The sequence below is a fragment of the Rhipicephalus microplus genome, chromosome 10 (genome assembly GCF_043290135.1).
Source record: "Rhipicephalus microplus isolate Deutch F79 chromosome 10, USDA_Rmic, whole genome shotgun sequence".
NCBI lineage: Eukaryota > Metazoa > Arthropoda > Arachnida > Ixodida > Ixodidae > Rhipicephalus > Rhipicephalus microplus.
Window position 1 is genome coordinate 26634310 of NC_134709.1, and position 23561 is coordinate 26657870.

The 23561-nt window shown below is 44.6% G+C and overlaps 1 protein-coding gene across 9 annotated transcripts in view; it reads right to left on the reverse strand.

Annotated features, from left to right (window-relative positions):
- LOC119181027 (F-BAR domain only protein 2) overlaps positions 1-23561 on the reverse strand; it is a 79872-nt gene continuing 56311 nt past the window's right edge. For 7 of the 9 annotated variants that reach the window (XM_075875289.1, XM_075875287.1, XM_075875284.1 and 4 more), the window contains 10 exons: positions 23414-23449; positions 19999-20072; positions 17918-18087; positions 16968-17113; positions 15701-15913; positions 14262-14407; positions 11995-12211; positions 8932-9099; positions 2195-2447; positions 1-1638 (listed from right to left, as the gene is read on the reverse strand). In XM_075875289.1, the coding sequence (XP_075731404.1) occupies positions 1616-1638; positions 2195-2447; positions 8932-9099; positions 11995-12211; positions 14262-14407; positions 15701-15913; positions 16968-17113; positions 17918-18087; positions 19999-20072; positions 23414-23449 (1446 nt within the window). In that variant the 3' untranslated portion in view covers positions 1-1615. The remainder of the gene's footprint in view (positions 1639-2194; positions 2448-8931; positions 9100-11994; positions 12212-14261; positions 14408-15700; positions 15914-16967; positions 17114-17917; positions 18088-19998; positions 20073-23413; positions 23450-23561) is intronic. The other 2 variants (XM_075875286.1, XM_075875282.1) reach the window with 1 other exon arrangement.

Here is a 23561-nt window from a genome sequence, read left to right on the forward strand (position 1 = left end):
TTGCTCTGCAAGGCAGCAATTTTATTGCATCCCCCACAAGCTGTTTTTCGGCGATTTTACTTTTTTGTAGCTCATGTAAAGCAAAGCATTCCATCAAATCAACAACATGGTGTGTATATATATAATATATATATATATATAATGTATACATTTATGTATATACTTATGGTTAGACAAATGTCAAGCAACAACAAATGGTACATTTAAACAATGCATTCATTCCAAAAAATAAAAGATAAAGGCTAGAGAAAACAAAATAATTGCCAACGAAGCGACGCAATATTTTTTTAATTAAAAGGGGGAAGGTCATGATGAGCACGCAGCAAGCTCAGGCTGTTCTCGAGGCGGTGTTTGTTAGATTTCTTTTTTATCTGCAATATTTACAAGTTCACGCGGGATGAAGACACAGACGAGGTGACTGCAGTGGCAACGGTGCGGTCATTAATTAGTCTGCTAACGCACATCATCTGCAATAGCAACTGGCAGACGACAGGCAGAACATGGGCAAAAGCACTAGGGAGTCTTAAGGAAGAACCAAAGGAAAAAAAAAAAGAAGAAGCATCGAGTGCCATTAAAAAATATTCTCTATGTACACAATACATGGCGAGAAATGCAGCAGCGTAAGCGCGACCGTTGGGCAGTACTACCTATATTACACCATTAGCGGCAAGGAAGCAAGAAAAAAATGGGGGGAAAAAGGAGAAAAATACTTTTCCATGTGGCTTGCCAGAGAAAGCGGTCGCATCCACGCTGTTGCTGCTACCGCTACCACCGCTGCCACCACTCAGCGAAAAAACAAGTTCTGGCTTGCGCTGTGTCGAAGATAAAGGTCAATATCTAACAAGCATCTACCACAACCATAGTTTACCACGGGCACCTTCCAGAGGTAGTCGACGTGGCATGAAATAGGATGGGCGCGATGCCGGTGTTTTTACGAGCGAAGAGACGCTAGAGCGTTCACTTCGACTTTGTCTACAAGCGGGCACGTATGCTTCCATCAAACTCCTTTTCATCTCAGTACGTGTGTGAAGAACCGTCGAGAACGGGCAAGAATTTCGCCGTTATCCGTCCCTCCCTCTTGTGGCGGCTTTGTGCAGGTTGACTACTTCGTCGGGACCTACTAACTGCTACGTCGCCAGAGTGCCACAATTTGCAAGGCGAGACAGAAAACACTGGCTGCGACGACGGTGACGGTGAGTGCCGAGATGTGAGCCGGGGCGAATATGGGGGGAGGCGAGGCCTGGTGCTGTTGCTGCTGCTGGGGCGGGGATGAGGCATCGGGGGCGGGACATCGGGTTTGAGAGACGGGAGGAGGAGGAGTTTCAGGGGCGGGGACTCGGGTTTGAGGGATGGGAGGCTGCAGGACATCGCAGGAAGATGGTCTTCGGTGGAGAAGTGGGAGAGGTGGAGGTGGGGGAGGAGGAGGGGGATCGAAAGAAGGCGGAGGCAGTATGGCGACAAGCTCGTCGGTCGAACCAGCGACCGGCACGGGCGTCGCCGCCACCTCCACCATGGTTGGTTGCAGAGCGCTGCTGTCTTGTTCGTCAGGGCTTGACGGCGGGGAGGCGGGGACAGGTGGCAGAGGACGGCCCGTCATCGCCGTCGCGGGCAAATGTCACGGCTCGCATAGGTATTTGCCTGCGCATGTGAGACAGGCAAGTATGAAACAGTTCCCACAGGAAATGGAATTAAGTGCTTGTGTTAATTCTGACAGCGAGCAAAGTTTGAGGCTGCTATTTACACATTAATTCTAAATACAACACAGCAATAAAGATTTGCAGGTTGCTCAACAGGATAGGTCACGGAAGTCCCGTGGCTCGTCACAACATAAAATTACGAATGCTTTTTGCTTCAGTAATAAAATCGGTATGCCAAAAATTGTCACATCCTGCAACTCTTCCATTTCAACTGCTCTCAACTAATAATTAAAATGTTAATAAGTTCTAATTAGCCACTTCATTTTTAACTTCGAATGATATCAGCTAATAACTAAAGTGTTAATTAATGAGTGATAATTAGTCATTTCATAGCAACTTCATGTGCAGCAGAGTACTTCCACCTAAATGTAAAGTTTTTGTGTGAAGACAAGTGTCTAACTGTCACGACATTCTGTAAAATATCTCCAGTGCCTAAAAAAAAACACCCTGTATATGCACGCACACAACGTAGAAGAAGCATTTCTGCGTCCACTCACCCGACAATATTTGCCTCTTGACTAGAGACACGCGATAGCCCTGGCCAATCAGCTCAAAGCTGGCACCGGACAGAGTAGCTCCCTCGCAGAGGAAGCGCGCCTCCAGCGGCCGAGGTGTCGAGGGACCCCGCGTCAGGACAAAGCGAGCCAGTAAAGACCCGCCCCGCTGACCGCCCGCCGTCCCACCCAGTGGGTCGCTAAGCCTCCACAGGGCTCGCTGGGTCTCTCCATTCCAAATGCACGGAGGCTTGGCCTGTGAACCGCCAGAAGCACCTCGTTACTCCTCCTACAAGCAGCTGATTGGCTGACTGGTTTACTGACTGATCAGTTGGTAGGTTGACTAGAATTGGTAGGTTGAATCTGTTGGTAGATTCAGTGAGTTGCTCAATTGACCGCATGAGCCATCAGCACATAAACTGACTGACTGATCAGTCCAACTTCGATTGACAAACCACCTAATTGGTTGGCTGATCATATGATTGGACAGCTGCTTGGTGGATTGCAAAATTGATGTTTTCTTTAAAGGTCAATTCGCTCGATTCACTCACTGACTGAGGAATGGATCGATTTATTGATTGTCATATGAAATGAACACAGAAGCTATGGAGACACTGTGGGAGAGGTTTTAAGCGGTCTGGATAAATTTTTAAAATCTACAATTCTTCAGTGTGTATGCAAAGTGTGGTACATGGGTGCTTTTAAATTCAGCCTCCATCAGAATGCGGCAAATGCAGCTGGGAATCAAACCTGAAACCTCGTCCTCAGCAGTAGAATGTCAGTTTAAGTTAATATTGACCTTCACACAGATATTGTTCCTTGTGGACTTTCGTCACACTACTCTCCTTAGAAAAAGATCCTCGGACCATATAGAACATGCAGCTGCGGCAACACTTTAACTTGTGAATCCCTTCAGCCAGCATTAGCTGGTCAATTCTTTGTGAGGTTTGAAGTATACTGCTTCGGCCTCATTCATGGGTTAACCAAATTAATAATTATTTTGAGATCACAATGTTCCCTTCAGAACTGAGGTCAGAAATCCCACATGATTACCAAGCCCTTGTGCTCCTTAAATGGGAAGTTTAAACACACTACTGCAATGACAATCGGCCATAGTTGAAAACCGAGCATCTATCATTCAGATTGGCTTGAGGTACTGTAAATCCATGTACAATTTGTATTTCATTGGACCAAAACAACAAAATTATCTGAATGTTGAGTGATCTGATGCAAAAAAACAGACAAGCACTTACTAAACTAAGCTGCCTTTTTTTACTGAAAAATTTTGAAACTCTCAACATGGAGGCTATAATTCTCATTATGTTGAAACTCAAAAAGATGAAGAATTTAGAGACTGTTGCCAATAAACTGCGCACGAGTTTCTCAGATACTCGAGAAAAAACTGAAATTATCTGAAGTTCCTAATTAATGATGTTTTGTACACAGTATTGGTAGAAAATTTAATGAAACATAAACAACTGTTTCGCACTGTTTGGAACTAATGGTGCATTAGTCAAGATTGTTCCAACTATGCCTCAACACAATTTGGAATGCTGTACAGCCCTCTCACGGTTGAAGTCGCAAAAAAAGCTTGCCCAAGCTAGATGCTGAGCTACTCTCAGTGCAATAGCCATGAAATTTAAATTACATCAAAATTTAGCAATGGACCCAGCTCAAAGATATGGTTATGAGACTGTCACAGAACGAGCGCTCAAAAGGGGCGCGCCGCCAAATTCTCGCGACGAACCGCCAAAGTGACGCCGCGAGGTCAACGAAAAAAAAAAGAAAAAGAAAACAAACATCTAAGGGCTCCCCGGGCGCGCGAGCCTCTCCTCTCGGAAGCGTGGCTTCGCCGACGAACCTCCTCACCCCACAGCAGCGGCCAAGCAAGCGCTGGAAAGTTCCAGAAGGAAATAGGCGTGGTCATGCCGAGTTGAGTCATCCGACGCAGAGGGCATTCGAACCGTCTCGCCTTCTCCCCAGCCTTCGCTGCGTACCGCGCCGACGAAATGACGAGAACCTTCTGGAATCTCGCGCGCAAGGTATTTAATCGAGCGGCCGAGACGAGAGAGCAGGAGAAGACGGAAGTTAGCGCCAGAGCGCGTAGGGATTCCGCCATATAGTCGGCGAAGGTTTTGTCCGTAGCGACAAAGCAGGAGAAGAAGAGGATTTCCACCTGAGGGGTGAAGGCTCGAGTCACAGGCAAGAGCGTGTGTTTACCGCTATCGAGCGAAGACGCGTGGCAACAGCTGCGTGTGTGAGGGCGACGTGTTTCCGGCGAAGAAGTTGAAGCTTGAAGAGTGGCCAATTGAAGACGCGAGGTTTTCTGGAAGAGAAACTTCAGGGGGCAGCGGAACGACAACGCTGGACTTTGAGTGAGTGATTCTTGGAAGAGTATCATTCAGACTTTTGTTCCAAGGACTTTGGACTGAATAGGTTTTCTATCTCTTTAGTCTTTAAGTGTCTTGGTTGTTAAATGCATGCGACTGCATTGTAGTGTGAATTGTTGTCTGTGTCCGTTGTTTTGAGTGTGGCTGATTGTACTGTGTAGTACGTTGGTTGATTGGTGACATATTGTACTCAACTATTGTGGAGTGTGCATACTCGTGTATTGTTTTCGATCTGCCATTATCGATAATATAATTTTGTTTGTTTATCAACTCTCGGCTCTGACTTGTTCTTTGGGCCACAGCCGGCGTCTGCTGGCGCGCCAGTAAGGACCACTTCTAAATTGTCCACGCTTTCGTGGTGCAGTTCGGGGGGCCGATACTTCGGCTCGTGGAATTAGCCCGGCGATCGCCTCCCTAATAACGGGACATGTGTGACAGAGACAGTATGGTGCTCTGAATGCACTTAGCTAATGTACTCTGAATGCTGCATTTCAAACGCATCATAAGCACGCCATAAGTTACACTGTAGAGCACTTTTTCTATTTGTTGAAAATGTCAAATGTGTAATACACTCAAACCTCGATATAACGAACTTGGATATATCGAACTCGAAGGGGATCACAAATCAGTTCGATATATGAAAAATTCGATATAAAGAAACAGAAGCCCCGAGAGCTTACCTGTAGCAGATCATCACTTACAATAGAACAAGAGTGACAACTAATTCTGCAGACACGCCACAACAGAATGATTTATTTGCGTGAAAAAAATCGCTAATCTTCACCTGCTTTTTCGTTTTTGAAATGTTGATGCTAGTCTCGATCTTATCAAGACTGTCCCGGTGCGACAGCCCGGTTTCCTCCATGTCGCTGATACAACAGCGAATGATGCCGAACGCTGCCGCTACTTGAGCGGCGGAGTACGCACGTGTAGCGAGCCCCTCGTCAGGACGATTTGCCTCGTCCCATGAGCTATCAGCCTGGACATTGCAGTCTGCTTACACGAAGTCGTCTGCGGACACTTCGTGTGGAATTGCTGCCGGAAAGCAGGACGACAACTCGCAAAACGCACCGTCCATGTGCTTGTCATTGTCTTCACCAGTTTTCGCAAGTTCCGCCATCTCGAAGCCTGCCTAGCGGAAGCAGTTGACCGCTGTGTAAGTCTTCATGTCTCGTCAGGCATTGAAGATCTTTGCGGGAGAAAACCTCGCGGAGATTTCCAGCTACTCCTTGGTCACCCACTGCAATGTGACCTCGCTGCTGAAAGCTTCGCTTTCACCAGAGTTGCTTTTGCCAACAATGTTGTAGTGCTGCTTAATGAGGGACACTGGTCTTAAAAGGCCGAAAATAGCGAAAAAAACCGACTTGTTGAAGTTGACATTTTCGGAATCTGCAACTATTTTTGCACTTATTTGAGAAGTTTCAAGCTTCTCGCGTAATTATTTCCGGCACAAAATCAATTTATAACACCCCTGTGAGATTATTCTGAGCACAAATAGACTCTAAAGTTGCGCTTTTTCCACACCGAACTGTTGCCGTTACACACGAGCTAGCGTGGTCATCTTGGTTTCGTTTGGAAGGGCCGTTCTTCATCTTCAATTTCCCGCCACCAGTGGCTCGCCTTGCTCATTGGTTCTTCAGCAAAAACGTGTCATCGAAAAGCACCACCGCGTGATTCTATTGGCTGCTTGGGGCACATGACAAAACCTAGGCACCCGATTGACCAAATGATGTTTCCGGCGTCTGCTTTTTCATTGTGACGCGCACGGAAATGTGCCATTTTGTCATGGTGCTGTCGACTGCCTACCGCAGTAAAGAAGTTCCTCGCCGCACTAATTTGTGAAGCGGGTGTAGTGATCGTTCGTTCGCTGTTAACTTCAGAAAGAGCCCCGCTATCACTCGGGACAGACAGGATAGCAAACACGCGGCGTTCAACGGCGGTCGCTGAGTCACCGGTGTAGGCCTAACTCACGTACGGGCCCGTCGGTTGTCGATAACATCGCTGAAAGCGGCAGTGTTTTGGAGCTTCAACAGTTACAGGACAGTAAGTATAGAAGTAGAAGTGAAGCTACGAGAGATAGCAATCTTTGCAATGATGAAATGGAAGCGCAGTCTTATCGCGAAACGCACCGATGCCGTGGGTTCCCCCAGTCTGACGTGAACTGCGTGACGGGTCGCCAGAGTGGAGTTTGCCGCGCGTTGACAAACAGCAGAAAATCAATCAGTTTACGGTGAACGTGCTCGTCGCCCGCGCAATGAAGGCTACTGGCAACAGGTAGAGTGCTTGTAACAACACGTCCGCAACGATGAACATATTGCGCCGCGGCCTCCACTCGAAAATGTGGCAATCTTACGTGAAAAGGAAACTAACACCTCGCTGCTCTTGGAGCCTTGAAATTGATGAGCGAGTGCACGAGTTTGGTCTGCGAGTGCACGAGTTTGATCACGACTCAATCTGGACAAGCCGGAAAACTGCTTTATTATAGGACGGATCGCGGATTACGTGGGCAAATTCGTCGCACATAGGCGTCACCGAACTGGTAAGCGGCCTAGCCGGCAGACGAGCCCAAGGCGACCGCATCAGATCGCAAGTGTGCCTCCGCGGAAAGCATGCAGCGGGCATTGAAAAAATGCAATTTAGGTGACGCAAAACAGAAGGACTACATGCCTGCTGTCTACTGAGAAAGCTGAATTTGCAAATCATTGTAAATAAACAGCTTTTCCATGCTACTGTCTGCCCAAAATGGACTTGTGTTTTTGCATGATTTCTCGATATTCAAATTTTGCTGCAGTTACAAACTTGTCTAAAAGATATCTCTGCCTTCATAGAAGCTAGGAGTGTCATTATTGTTGTGACATGTAGCTGAATTAGTTTACACAATGGTAGGTGTGAATTTTTTATTAAGATCTTCAAAAAATTTAAATCTTGCCATAAATTGGAGCATAAAGTGGGCATGTCTGCAACACTGAAGTGCAAGGTGCAACAAACCTTACTGAAATTACCAAATAAAAAAAGCACTTCTACCATTGTGTAGCTTATGTTCATTAGTATACAGGCATGTGCCAATAGTAGCTCTGCAATGCAAATTTCCTGTCTCATTATACCGGCAAACAATAGATAAATAATTTTAGGATATCTCAAAAACTAATTGGTTTAGAGGAATAGCGATTGCATTTTTCAAATCAGCATCAAAAACTCGATCACACTGTGAATTTTCTTTATAAACGCATGAAAATATCTGAAATTTTGTCTCAAGTACAGTGTCCCCCTTAAATCGCTGAAGGCACCCACTTTTGTCGGCAAATTGTTTCACAGAGTGCAGCGGCAAACCATTTGGCCTTGACGATCAGCATCAGGCCATCCACCGAAATGTCCTTCGCACGCACTTCTAAAAACCAGGCATAGAGTACCTTTTTTGCATTCCCGTGAGCAGAAGCGCGCACATGACAGGCTTCCAACATTCGCTGCTCCGCTGCCTTTGCCGCGATATCTACCTTGTTTTTCAACAAGGTACTCGGAGTGCTCTGTGGCATCCCGAAGTCGTCCGCAAAAGGTCGAACATTTCTCGCCCGCCTAAACACACTGAATAGCCTTGAACTTCGTCGCAAAGTCAAGGGGGTCTTGCGCTTATCGACGCTGGCCATAGCTACAAGAGAAGCCGACAATTCAAGGAGTCCGCAGCGGCTATGCACACCACGCATTCAAAAGAGAAGTGCTGCACATGCGGTGATACGTAGGTAACGCGTCAGCGGAAGCAACAAAGCGCTCACGAGGCGATGGACACCTGCGAGGGCAACAGCAAAAGGCCTGAGCTGTGGTTGGTTGATCAAAACTCACAAAACTGGAAAAAAAAAAGAAAATGCAAAAGGAGGAAAGCGGCGGCTCCTTCGTGCCTGCTCTCCGAGCTGACGGGTAAGCAAAGAAAGCATAAGAGAGAGAAAGGGGAACAAAAAAAGAAAAAAAAACATTTCTGCAAGTTAGAGATTGTGCGATTTCTATACTTTTACAAAGGAATTTCAAGGGGATAAGTTACGAGTTCGATATACCCGAAAATTCTATATATGTGGGTTCGATATAACCATGTTTGACTGTATAACGAAGTAAATAAAGAGTACTCTTGCAATAGATATAGTGCTAGAAATACAACTCTATAACGAATTTTTCGATATAACAAACTTTTTCCAGTAAGATGCAACTTTGTTATATGAAGTTTGAGTGCACATGCTTATGTTTCATTTCTTGCATTTATCAAAATGAAGGTACTTCATGTTAGACCATTCATGTAGGCACGCTGAATGAAGATCCCCTCACTGTTCGCTCTGTGGTCTTCCTGTAGCTTGGCATACAGACCTGCACACTTGTTACGCCGCCGTCCATGGGCACGCCCAGACACAGTCCCGTCAGCGGTGGAAGCCCCGGTGCCGACGGGGCCGGGTTCGCCGATGCAGGCTGGCTCACCCCGGTTGCTCCTGTGCCCGCCGGCAGGCTCAGGGCCTTGGCATTGTACTCGTAGTCAATCTGAAACAGAAGGGAGGACATCAGCTCACCAACACAGCGAACCAGGAGAACCCCGAGGGGAAACTCTACCAATCACTTTCTTAAAGCGGGATTCACACGAGGGAGAAATACACGGGGAATAAAGACGGAGCCTAGCGACGTCAACAGGCGAGGACAAGTCCCCCCAAATGCCCCTCACTCACACGGACGAGGCAAACTGTGGTGGAGATCAGTGTAACCAGAGGCTCCACCATATAATAGAGCGGGAGCACTGAAAAATTCTTTGACCCCCAGCCATAGATATCGGCAAGCTCTCTTCTTGGAGGGGGGGGGGGGGGGGTGTTCAAAGTCTTAATTGGAGAAGGAGGAAAGCACTGGTGTTTCTTGGGTGAAGAAAGTGCTGCTGTGCTTTGAGAGAAGTGCCAATTTTGCACCCCTCCCCCCTGCCGCTTTGCTGTTTTTAGAAACTTTGTTTGTCTTTTTTTTTTTTGTGCGGAATGCAGACGCGGCATTGCTGTTGGTTTGACTCGCCACCGCAAGCTTTTCTTTTTTGCAAAAACGAACTCGCCCAAAGCGACATTTCGGGCAGCGTCATTGACAATGGCTTTTCTTTCTTTTTTTTTTTTTACTGCGAAATCGCTCACAGTCTCTCTGACTCGTCAAATACTACTATTGAGTCGGTAGATAGGAATTTCAGTATCTTTCGATATCGGTTGGATTTCTGTGAGTGAAGAAATTATGCTATCATAGCATTTCTCTAATGAGAACTAAGAACGTAAGGGATCTAGCCTATTAATATTTGACAATTATCTGTACAAGCGTTTCATTATTATAATTTCGAAACACAAGGTAATAGAAGACCTCTACTGTGCAAACTCACTATGCAAACTCAGCCTTAGATTCTGCTGTATCAATGCAGCCGATAAAGTAAAATGTGAAGTATGTCATGTTTCTGAAAATAAAAAGCAGCTCTCGGATACTATGGCTGCCTATATTTGAAGTGACTAATCTTAAATAATAAGGCCTGCTAAAAAAATTTCATTATAAAGTAAGACATCTCCACCAGGCTGAACAAGCAGAGTAGTAGAAGCAGCAGTAACAACAAAAGCGGGCGATGTCACAATTCTAATGAGAATAACCACTTTAAAACAAAACAAAATATCAATTCATAGAGAAGGTGGTGCTCCATCATCTGTTTGACCATCGTCTCCCACGCACCATTCTTTAGTAGTTTTACTATAGTCACTGGAAGAGATGTCCCACAAGCGATGATATTCTTCCACGAGAGAAAAGAAAAAAAGTTGCTTCATCATTAATTTTCGCCATCACGGTGCACGCAATGAGGCTTAGGTGAATCAACGTGCGATAATATGAAAAATACTCTTCGGTGCACGCAAGTAATTTGGAACAGCCGTTGCCGCCAGGTTCTGCAGGCACTGCAGGAGAGAGGGCTACGATGTGGCCACTAAAATTCCACTACATCCCCCACTGCACGTAGATCATTTTACCGGTCGGAAAAACGATCGCCGTCTCCCCGGAGGAGTCGCGAGGAGGTCGCGTCGACACACTAACCCGTGACGTTGTTGTCACGTGATGCACCATCCTCGCCTCTCCTCCGGGGATTTTTCCCACGTGTGAATCCCGCTTAAGGAGGGACGTGCCATTGGAAACGAACTTTCTTGTTTCTGGTTGGATATTGATAAAAATTGGCACAGACACTAAGATTAACTCGCAGTGCTTCCATAAAAATTTTGAGGCGATACCACAAAAACTTGACAAAAGACAAATTATTTCTTCATTGAACCTCACGGAGGGGCTTGAGGATTTATAAAATGATAGAAATAGTTGGTAATTACTGTACACATGGCGAAATGTATGCTGAAGGGGGCTGCATCTTCAAAGTAATATTTTTGCAATGCTAAAACTCGTATAGTTGATGTTTTCTCCAGCGACACTCCAATAAGCCCAATCGTGCTACAAACAAGAAGCCCTACGAAAAATTCTTTAGGGAGTAAAATGAAAAACTAAGATCGCAGTCCTCCCCTGAAGCACAGTTCAAGGAGCGTTACAAAACAAACAATCAAAATCTGTGAAGTGGTTGCCAAAACATTGCTCCACGAGCTGAGCCTAATGCAAAAAAAAAAAAAAACAGAACTTGCCAAAACATTGCTCCACGAGCTGAGCCTAATGCAAAAAAAAAAACAGAACTGAAAAAACTGCGTTTAAAGTTTCCCCTTCTCTTTTCGTCTCTGAAACACCCATACCCCAATGTTGTCCACCATAACGAATTCCGCACATTTTCCAGCAGAGGCCTACTATAGCTAGGCCAAAAGTGAAGTGTAGACCAGAAGTAGGTTCAAGTAGAGAATAAAAGTGGTTTAACTATAAGAAACAGTGCGTGCCCTAAACCTACACGAGCAAGTGGCATAATGAAAGCTGAATGCAGGATCCGGAAGTCAAGTCATATGGCAGAAGTAAGAAGTGAATAGAACTAAAATGCATCATCATCTTCATTCAATCTGCACCCAATCCAGCTATCAGGACATTTACACTAAACTTCGTCCCACTATCGGAGTTCTCTATAGTTGCGGTTAAATGCCTGCAAATATTTCCATGTCTATACAGCAGTTTACCTTTTCATGGCTGCTGCTGTCAGGGAAATCAAACAATGACTCTGATTTGATTATGCTGTGAAGAAAAGCTTTTTCTGTGACTTCGATGACAAATTAATAGATTTATTAATCGACTGATTGATTAATTTACTGATTAATTTGTCTATGTACTGATCGATCAGCTGACTGCAGGTGTTTATTCCGTATTTTTCCTAACCTCCATTCTAAACACTGCTGCAGCTTCTGCGCCCTACAGACTAGCATGAATGCATCGACACCGACTCAAACTCCGTCATGAACTCACCTTGAGGTCAGTGTTGTCCTCCTGCGTCTTCCAGAAGGCAACCAGATGCAGGGGCGCTGACCGGGCACCAGGCCCGGCCCGTACATGATACTTGAGGATGTCAATGTTAAAGTAGGACGCCGAGGGCGTCTGCTCGTGCTGCCGCCGCAGAAGGCCCGTCAGCACCGACATGTTGAACTCGTACACGCACCGGTCACTCGTCGACTGACTCGCATCTCTGCGCAACGCCAAGATGAAGCAAGTGAACTGGCAGGCTCCGACACTAGCTCAAAAATGTACTTATATCAACAAGTGCGCATCAAAGCACCTATATACCACGAACTCTTCAATTCCAATACCCTGAACCACATATTCCCAAACAACTTGTAGAAGCACTTTCACAAGTATACTACATCCAACAAAGTTCAAGTCGCCCATGCCATGACTGTCATTTTAGAGTTTTTGCAGAAGCACAAAGGAACAAATTTGAGAAACAAAAATGTGCACAACATTGCCCAAACACAAACATTAACTAATGCTATTTGCACACATTTGTGTTTCTCACCATTGTACCTGTGTGCTTGCGCAAAAACTTAAAGATGACAATTTTCCAACAAGGCCGAATCGCAGTTTTGCTTCGACTGTCGTCGGCTGACCAGACATGAATTAATGTGGCCAACTCACTCTAGCTCATGCATTTCAGAGGCCCGCCCTTCATTCTTACACAGTGTAGACCACTTACAACCGCTTATAGTGCAGAATCGGTTGCAATGCGGCCTTTTCCAACTCCCCTTCGTCCTCCCATAAAACGCCATGTATAAGCATATCGCTTATTGTGCAGTACTTCAAGATTATAATGCGGTTGCCGGAAAATCTTTGTGACAATCGCGGTGACGAGCGCGCGTCTGAAAAGAGGCGCGCTGGGTGCTAACTTAGGAGTGAGCGACGGAGGGTACGTGGAGTGAATGAACGAAGAGCAGAGGGAAGAAAAACGAAAAAAAAAAAAGAAAGACTGCAGCATGCTCCACGGGCTTACCAAATAAGGGTGGAGGGCAGTAGCACCAGCGCCGATGCGGCTACTGCGTACGAGTGTCGCTAGCATGGCTCCGGCCACGCGCGGCCCAACATGATACGCGCAATGCCGTCCTTATCAACTGCGCTTAACAGTTTGCCTTCGGGAAAAGCGTTGACCTTATCTAGCTTGCTACAGATATTGCTTTTGCTACTTCGTGCATAAATTGAAAACCCTTTGCAGTTTTATGACGTGAGCTTTCGCTTTTGCTGCCAATGCGCTGTATTACGAATGCTTGGCGGGTTTTCGTCATTGTTGACCTTCCAGCTGCAAACGCAAACTTCATATTACCCGCGCTGATTTTGGTTCAGCGCTTGAGTGCAATCTTTTTCACGCCAGATCTTCATGTCTTGGACAAATTTACCGCAACAACTTCGAACCTCAAGCTAGGACTCATCGACGTTAGTTGCATTGCTGCAGTGGTCGTGTGCTAAGTTACACTTTGGTATGAAATCAATAAAACTCCTCATGGTCACTGCAGTCGACGGGAAGAAATTCATATTATTAATGAAAACGAGGATGGCACTTGTAGCGCTCGAATGGTGGTTCACAATTCGATAGCAAGTTTTTAAATCGGGTGCGCGTCCATGAAATAGAACGATTGATGTCTTTCAGCACGTGAAATTTTCGGCGTGATTTAAGGTAGTTTTTGTGTAATGCGCATAATCGAGGCGGTCTGCAGAGTAGTCAGCGAAAGACCCCCCCCCCCTGTTTTTACATTGATTTCGTTGGCAACGCGTGTCTTTAGACGTCAAATTTTTTTAACATTCAGAAATTTAATTCTTTATAAACACCCCCCCCCCCCGCATTACATGCTTCGATTCTAAGAGACGCGTAGCTGTATGCTCAACAGGTTTTGCACAAGTGCGGCCCTTGGAAAATGTTGTTTTGGTTATAGTGTGGTACCGCTTAAAGTGCGAATATCCGTGACTCCTGCGACTTACAGTATAAGCGGTCTATACTGTAATTATGTTAATCAAGTTCAGCTGCAAACAACTGTCCTCTCATTGGCATCTTTTTTTTATTGTTTTTTTTTCTACTACTAAGATAGCATTACTCTGTCCTGAGAAGCCCCTTAAAAATGTTTCAATTATAACTGAAAAGCCTCATTTGAACCGATGAATATTTAGTTATTTCAGCTTCAAATATATTAAGTAAAATGCATTATCTCGCAGATGTCAATGCAGCTTGAGTTCACCAAAACACCGCAACTTACAATGTAACGAGGTTCTTGTTGGGTAGAACATTGTCAAAGCGGGCAGTGTTGACCCTGAATGTTAATGCTGCTGGTGATGGGTTGTTTGTCAGCACATGCACAATGCCTGCCGGGAAGGACACCTTCATGTCACCCAGAAGCTTCACCTGCAAACAGAAAATTTGCTCAGTTTCACGTGATTGGGTGTATGAAATGATGCATAAATTGATGCAGAATTCAGATTTTACAGTTGAACCGCGCTACAACGAAACTGACGGGGCACGAAAAAAATTTCGTTTAAGTGAAATCAAAAATAAGTATAGCTGATCGGAGCTAGCAAAACGGAGGAACATTTATTCTCAAAATTAAAAAAATGTCCGCTGCTTCCTATTCTTTCCCAGCCGCCTCACAACGTCATTTTCACCCATGTATAGCGAGGCCATCGTGAAAAGCATGCTAAAACACGCCTAAAACCGCCTTCGTGAACGAACCAAACAGTTGCATTAACACCTTAACACCAGCAGCTGTCCGCCGTCAAAAGTATGCGAAAACGCCGAGATGAAGGCAGGACATCGTGGAGCGGCAAGTATTGCATTATTCTATGCAGTTCTTATCATCCATCACTCCCAGCTAGCTGATTTTGTTGATAATGCAGACGACCAGCCGCTCTGATTAGTTACCGCACTGGCCAGGTGCGAACATACTGATAAACATCGGAATCGGAAAAGGAATCGTTCCGCGATTGCACCCCGCAGCTGCGTGAAGAAAACCATGAACTGAGAAACTGAGCTTGAGCTTCGTATCGTCGGCGGCTCGAAATAAGCCAGTAGCAAAAGCAGGGCAGACTCATTGCCATCCCTATCGAACAATGGCGGCGCCCATGCTTGTTGAACAGCGGCTCTATAGCGGCGGTTTCTGGTAGTGCCAGCGCGTATTTTAGACTTCGTTGACGCATTTTCAGGCTCTGAAAATGCATCGAAATGTTAAACATTGGGTTTACTGCATAGCAATAAGTATCTGAGCCTGTAATTGCATCATAAAATTTCGTTCAAGTGGGAAAATTGAAGAAAAAGTGTTCGTTGTGGCGACAATATTTATGCATTGACTCTTACAAACTGCTGATGGGGAATCGTGGATTTTTCGTTGTAGCGGAAATTTCGTTGAAGCAGCGTTCGTTATAGCGGAGTTGGACTGTACTAACATTCTTTCCTTAAAAAGGGGGACCAATGATAAGACTACAAATTCCGCTTCTCGTGCATTGAACTAAAAGTCAACTGGGGTTACAAAGCGGTTACTGAATCAGCATAAAAAAAGAAACACTTTGTGAACTTAAGCTTCACTATACCTCTAGCGGTGAAATTCAGTATGCACGAACTGTAAATTGTTATCTGCACCGAATTTTAATTGGTACCTGCACCTATATAGCATACAATGAACTGTCAAAGCAAACCAATCAGTACCTGGCAGAGTGTCTCGTCAGTTCCTCGGAAGCGAGCGTGCACCACTTCCTGGAAGGCGACAGCTAGCGGTATGGAGTCGCTCAGGCCAATGGTGAGCGGGGAGGGACCCCGCGACGAACCAAGTGGCATAGGTGTTGTCTTGAAGTCGCTGCTGAGGCTTCCCACGCTCTCCGTCCGACTCATGGGCAGCGGTGACGCCCGACCCCGCACAGCCTGTTCGCATCACACAAGAAAGGCGGAGCCAAGTATGGTCAGTCACAAATGTTTATGAAAACACGGCATGATGTTTCCTACAATATTTACTTGAGGGAACTGTGGCACTGCCACGGTTTAGCCACCATGGGAATGATGGATAGTGCGTGGATTTGCTTGCGAATTAGAAAGACCTTTGGCTTAGCTTATTGTTGCGTTTTGTCTATCCTTACGAAGAAAAGAATGGCTCGTTGCGAACCCTCACGAGCTGATTTGAACTGCTCAGCCTAAAAGGGACAAGGCGGGGAAGCATGACCACTGGAAATTCGGCTGGACTTCTTTTTGCAACAAAGTGGGTGCAGGTCACACAGTCAAAAGAATGAGGCTTAGGTGAATCAACGTGCGATAATATGAAAAATACTCTTCGAAATCTGTGGTGTCATGCACGGGAATTTCGGTGCAAAATTAAAAAATGAAACATTGACACTGATTTTTCATCTCTATTAAACCTACGCTGGTGAAATCAGCAACATCACAGTGCCCAGAATCGAATTATCAAAGTAAACCAATTCATTGTTTCATTTTGATGTCCCTTTAATCTGCTTTCAGTCCTTTCAATCAAGGTCATGCATGCATGAAAAAAATCAAGTACATGAAATGAATGCAGTTCGTACTATCAGCGTCATTTGAAACCTGAAGAGTGGCAAGCCTTTGCGATGGTATAGTGCGTGTCCTCTTATCACTATGAACAGGCACACGTATATGAGCAGAGCTGTCAAACAGGATGTGCACACCTTTCAATGGTGATGCACTCAAACCTCGATATAACGAATCTGGATATAACACAATATCGGGTATAACAAAGTAAATGAAAATAGTCTTGAAATAAATTTAATGTTAAGAATACATCTTTAAAGCTAATTTTCGAATATAAATGAACTTAATCTCATGTAAGATGCAACTTCGTTGTAATGAGGTTCGAGTGTAACTGGACGCGTTCCCCACACTACCACGAAGGCTTGTCGCCGTTCGGCTTTCATTCGGCACTGACAGTGCACGAAAAAAAATGGCTAACCTCTGATCGTCTAGACGGCGGCCTTGGTAACGCAGGTCCTGTGAAGGCACTTGTCGGTGTTCCTCCCCTACTGGTGGTCGCCCCTTTGCCTGCCTCTGAACTTGACGACTCTGCCGGTGCCTTGTCGTTGAACAAGTCGCTCAACGCTGCGAACAGAGTCGAGAGGAAAGCATTGTGCCGGTTGAAGCACTTCTCATAGAAAGATGGGTTGAGCTGGAGGTCACAATGGTTTCAAACCGCGTGGCAACAAGAAAGTGAGGCTCTCCAGCGTGATGAATGACCCTTACCTACCCCTGATGCCTTATGTCACTTTTCAAGTCACAACACAGGTGCCAGGCAGCTGTCATTAATGTACAACAATAACCCCTGGTGACACGTCATGCTTATTTGCCGACAGAACTTCCTTTCCCCACTTCAGTATACTACTGGCAAAGAAGAGACATCGAACAGTGATCTGATGATGAATCACCCCGAAACTCTCTTATATCACTTCCGAGTGAAAGGTTTTGTTACGCACAATCACTTTTATAAAGGCATCACCAAGTTCAATGAGACGTTGGGACGGGTGCTTCGAAAGGAATTTCGTTTTTTTTTTTTTGTTAATAAACTTTTTAAGGATACTTGGCCTCAGCAGACAGATACAGCATATAATTTCAGTGGGCCATCAAGCTCGTTTTATCAAGCAATATAACATAGCTTACTGCACGGCGTTAGGGATCATTTACATTAAAAATGCAATTAACCAATACGAAAGACTAACACGTTACTTCCACTTGCTTTTTATTTGGTTCCCAAAACACTGATATCAAATCACATCAGCTTCATGTATTTATCGACAGACGATAATAATCTGTGCTTCGAAAGGACAGGACACACTTACAGGCCGTGTGTTCAATTACAACAGCATTTGCTGCTTGTGCAAGTGCTCAATAAGCGTTAGTTGCGCTCACCTGCATATCGGTCCCAGGAGGGCACGCTGCTTGACGCAGAAGGCTGTGATGCGGGCTCACCCTGGCCCAGTGGACTTTGAAGTCTCGTGGTTGGCGTTGATGCACTCGCGTCCAGTGGAAACAAGCCAAGCATGTCGGCTTCCGTGCCGCTGCCTATGCCACCGCTGTCCCTGTGAAGAAGAACAATTAATGACTGGCATTCCTGTTATGGGAGCCAGTGGTGTTAACTTAGCTAGAAAGTCGCTTAATTTAGTGTCTTTTGAGTCGTGCTAGCAACAGTTCTATCTCTTAGGAATCTTGGTGACTTTTTTGGGGGACTTCCAAATTTTAGTACAGTGTTTTAAAACAGACATAGAAAATTGGGAAACTGTAGGAACAGTGGAACGCTTGCAACGAGCTTAAATGAATGAGGCCAAAGCATACAAGATCAAGTTTCTTGAGGTGCTGCGATCTTTAGCGTGCAATAAGGCTGTTCCAAGCACTTCGTCTGTTTCAGTTAGAGATGGGCAAAGCAGCTCCGAATGGCTAATGGTTCACCGCATCAGGTGGACTACAACTACTGACTGGTTAACAGTGGCGTAGCCAGGAGGTAGAAGTGCAGTTCAACTTCATTCGCCACAACAGAAATTGATTTACAATATTGTTTAAATAAAATATAATCTATTCACATGCGTTATCAAGTCAAGAACTAAATGCTCAAAAAAAATTACCATCATCGTCGTCATTTAGCGACTTTTGGCTAAAATACGCGACTTTTCAGAAGCGTATTGGTGTCTATACCAGAAAAAAAAAAAGCTAGAACCTCTTGATGGGAGACCAGGGCCCATGCTTAGTGACAAACATATTTTTTTTATTGAAATTACTTTTTTTACAGCTACATGTTCAAAATGCTCCCTGATGGCTTGAGAACAGCTGGCAAACGTGCCTATGTTCAATTGAATGAGCTGCTCTTCGCATCTCAGAGTATTACAAACTGCAAGGCTTATATAAACCAAGAAAAAGTGATAATCAATTATAATTCATACATGATTTCTCATATAACAAAACTATTTAAAAAGACAAAAAAAATGTTTCTAGATTTTCCAATGTGATTACAATTTTACTGAACAAAAGGTGCAGTTTAAACAGGCTTATCAAGAGAAGTTGACAGTCACTATCTGTCAAAACAATTCGTGCAAGTACTTTTTCTTCCCACCATTCCAATAAGCTGAAGCAAGCGAAGAACATAAACCAGATTTTTCCGTGACGTTTCTTCAAGCCAACCATGATGGTAATCCAGGATAACAAGTCCCAGTGATAAAAATGCACCTGAGATTTACTTGAAATGCATGGTATCAGAAAAGGGTGAAGACTAAGTGGTATGGCAATGTACCACATCCCTCTCCTGCGCAAATTAAGGTTTTGCTTGCTACGAGCACGTCGTTACAGGGTTGCGCTATTGCTCCCTCGCTTATCACACAGTCACCATTTGAGAGCTTGCCTCGAGTTTGGAAACAAGTAATTAACTGAACAATGAAAAAATCAAAGCCAGTTGTACGCCGGTGCAATCTCAGAAAACAGTGGGGCCAGCGAGTGCCAACAGATTGAGATCTTCCTTCTCTTCCTTTTTTTTTCATGTTTCCTTCTTTTGCTCTTTCCTTATCTCTTCTATATCACCCTCTCCTCCTTTCCTTCCTACCAACCCTCACACCACTCTCGCTCTTTCCCACCCCTTGCTATACTACACTATCTGCGGCTATGCCACGCTAGGAGCTCCTTGGTACCATACCCAATTCAGTTCCGCATACCAACCTCATCCTCTACCTTCTTCTTTCCTTCCTCCTACGTTGCCAAGAGAAAACTGTCTTTACTTGTAGCGGCTATCTACTAGAATGTTTTAGGATTGGCTATTAGCTAATTCTAAAACGAAGAAGGGGACGAAGGGAACACATGCCAGCAAGGTAATTGAATCGCATGCGCCAGGCATGGTTTAGTTTCCTGGTCACAAAACGGCCGAACAAAAAGCTTCAACGGCTTCGACGTTAAAAGAGCAACCTAAAGGAGAAGGCAGCAGCTTCGAAATGCACGAAACGCAAGCTCACTTTGAACTTTGGTTTCCTGGCCTCTTGGGTGCTTCGTCTGGCGTAGACGAGGCGCTGTTGTACGCTCTTCGTGCCTGCGATGAATGCACAGCCAGTGTCAGGACCGTAACCAAGCAGAAACCATCGCTAGCATGCAATGTTCGCGCACGACAACTACTTCTAGAGAAAGGAGAGCAAAAGAACGAACATGACAAAATCACCCAGCTCGCGAAAAACCACGTCATGTCTCTATGAATCTGACCCCTAAAGGTAATATTGGCTCCGATATAAGTGTTCATGCCTAAATTACGCCCCCATGACAAACTGCAGATGCTGGAAACGAAAGTCTGTGCATTGCTACGCCCTAAATTGTGGCGTTCCAATACGCGAGTACTGTACAGTATTCTTGGGAATCAAAAAGGCAATGACTCCGAGAAAGGTTACGTAAATCTGTATCACCTAAAGCATAAACGCAAATTTAACAGTAAGGGTTCATTCACGCGGTACTCATTTATTTATTTATTTATTTAAATACCTTAAGAGCCCAGAGGGCATTACATAAGGGGGGATACATACAAGAGGTTACTATAGCATCAGTAAAACAACATGTCAGGGAGTAATACTAGTAATCAAACTGACCGATAGCCCAAACAACATTACTAATAACACAATAAGCAAAAAACACAGTAAGCAGCTCACCATAACAGGAAACATATTTCAAGAAATAGCAATAAACATTCTCTAAGCATGCGTTACACATTAAATGTCAATGGTGGTTACAAATTATTGTCAACTTCTAAGTAAGTTAGTACTGCAGACTGGAAAAGGGAGGGTTCTGTAATAGCGACGATGTTTGAGGGCAGCGCGTTCCACTCGTTAATGGATAACAGCAGAGGTGAAAATTGGTATTTCTTAGTGCGTGAATATATTGCATTGACCTTATGTGCATGACCAACGCGATCAGAAACGTAGGGAGCCGGGTGAATGAATGATCGGGAAAATGACGAGTCACTATGATATAAGCTATGGAAAAAACATAGGCGGGACAACTTTCTGCGCGTGGCAAGCAATGGAAGGTTCAGAGAACGCTTAAGACATGTTACGCTTTGGTGGCGAGAATGACAGGAGGTGATAAACCGAGCTGCTTTATTTTGTACAGATTCTAGCATATCAGATAACGTTGCCGTGTGTGGATGCCAGATGGTTGACGCCTACTCTAGTGAAGGCCTGATCAGAGCTTGATATGCGTGAAGTTTAGTTTTCAAGTATGCGCATCTGAGGCGGCGTTTCAAAAGACCGAGTTTTTTTGATGATTTGCTGGTGATGTATTCAATGTGACTGTTCCAGGTTAGGTCGGAACTAAAGAAAATGCCGAGGTATTTTGTGGATGAAACGATCTCAATTACGGTGCTATTGACTATGTATCTGACGGATGATGAGGGGTTGGCTACGGAAGTAAATCTAATATGTTTGGTTTTTTCAGCGTTGATGTGCATCTGCCACAAGTTGCACCACCCTGTGAGTTTTAACAAATCTGACTGTAGGATGCTACTGTCATTCGGTTCGGTAACCTCCTTATATATAACGCAATCATCTGCGAATAGGCTAGTTAGGTGCTGTATCTCATCTCGAGATACAGCACCCAACTCTCCTTTTTTGGCATACAGGAAGAGAGGCTCGAACATGCGTACATTTGTAGATGCACACAAATACGGCATACACACAGATTCATGCGCGTGCCCACGACACACCTCGCATAGCTAATGAGTAAACATGCAAAAGGCCAAAGCACTCAATCACAAGTTTGGCAAGTTAGCTCACACACACTTGTGTTAACCCTTTCAGTGAAATGACGAACATTCAATGTGTTTCTATCCCGCAGCCAACACCCATACTCCCGAGCACACAAGTGATACATCTGTCCAGAAATTTGTGCTTGTTAGCATGAAGTTCGTGAGCTCTGAGGTGGTTTCACCTTCTGTTTTATCTTTCTTGGAAGTTTATTGTTTCCTCTCCCTCAATGTGTTCATTTGCACCATCATCATCATTTTATGTCCGCTCCAGGATGTAGGCCCCTATGAATGGACTCCAACTCACCATTTCCTGCATGAGCCGATTGCATTTTATACTGCCAAACTTATTAATTTCGTCGCCCCACTTACTCCTTGGCCATCACCCTGCATGCTTCCCAACTCATGGTATCTGTTCCTATGTTCTAACTGACCATCTGTTGCCTGGCCTTTTGACGACGTGGCCTGTCCAGATCCATTTTCTTTCCTTTTAGTATCTACTAGGATATTAACTACCCCTGTTCTCTAATCCCCCCCTCCCCATTTAGTGGCTACGAAACACCTCTATCAGAATAGGCCAACAGGTGGAATGGGTAGTCTACGGTCTATGTACTGCTAGGCACGGTGATATATCTCCATAAAAAATAATTAATAAAAAATAAACTTAGCAAAAGCTACGATTTTTGAAGGTAGTTGCCATCTCTTATATGTATGATGGAGGCTTTCCTTTTCTCTGTCTGTTGCTGTTTTTACTATGGCACCGCCCCCTTTAAACAGTGAAGAAGTATGCTTCATCAATGTGCATTCTCTAGAATGATTCCAAGATATCTTTCATCCCTTTCAACTACTGCTTTCTCTGTTGTACCAGGAGGGTATTTGTCATCACCCAAGTCACTTTCTTTTCAGCATATCAGCCAAAATTAGCCACAGTCATAACTTTATCAAGTGTAAGAAAAAAATGGTGCTCAATTTTCATTAGAACCAGGCACTGAAAGGGTTAAGACAACATTACCTCTAATAACTTAGCAGTAGTCATGTCAATGTGATGCATTGGCCATACACAGCTCGTGACACACAAAGCTTAATTACAGAGTGTAAGCAATGTTTTAGGTGAAAAGAGGTAGCCAGAAAATAAATAAATAAAAAAAGCATTTTTCAAGAAACAGACTCTTCTCCCAATTTGCAAATACATGGACATTCATCTTTCTCTGCACTGTACACAGTGCAATGCTGGTGCTTCGCTGATGTACCACGTCCACATTTTTTTCATCTGACATAATGCACAAAGTTTACATATACGCATTGAGTGCAAGACTGACTACACTGCCATCGTTGTGATAAGACATCTTGTGTGAAATTTAGTTTCATAAAACACACTAAATCCAAATCAACTACGCTACTATCGAGAGGGCAAATTGGCATTTTAAAAGCTGGCTTTACAGTGAATGCTCTCGGAATGCTAAGGTGACTTTCCCTGACCATGATAAAGTGACATTACCAAGCTGACCCACATTGTCCCGGAAAAGCATTAGTTTTACAAACGAGGAAAAAAAGGTCGGGGACTACTCAAGCAGCAGTTTCAGGCAACACATGGGCACAGCACACTCATTCCCGGCTGCGTGCAACTGGAATATACTACGAGCTACCTTGTGCCTGATGTACAGCGTTTCTGGCCTCCGACTCTGCAGTGCGGTGCCCCGTGCCAAAGAAAGAAGGGGGAGGGGGAAAATAAGAAAAAAGTACACAAGAGATGCACAAAAGGCACAGGAAAAAAGACATACACTCCAAACAAGT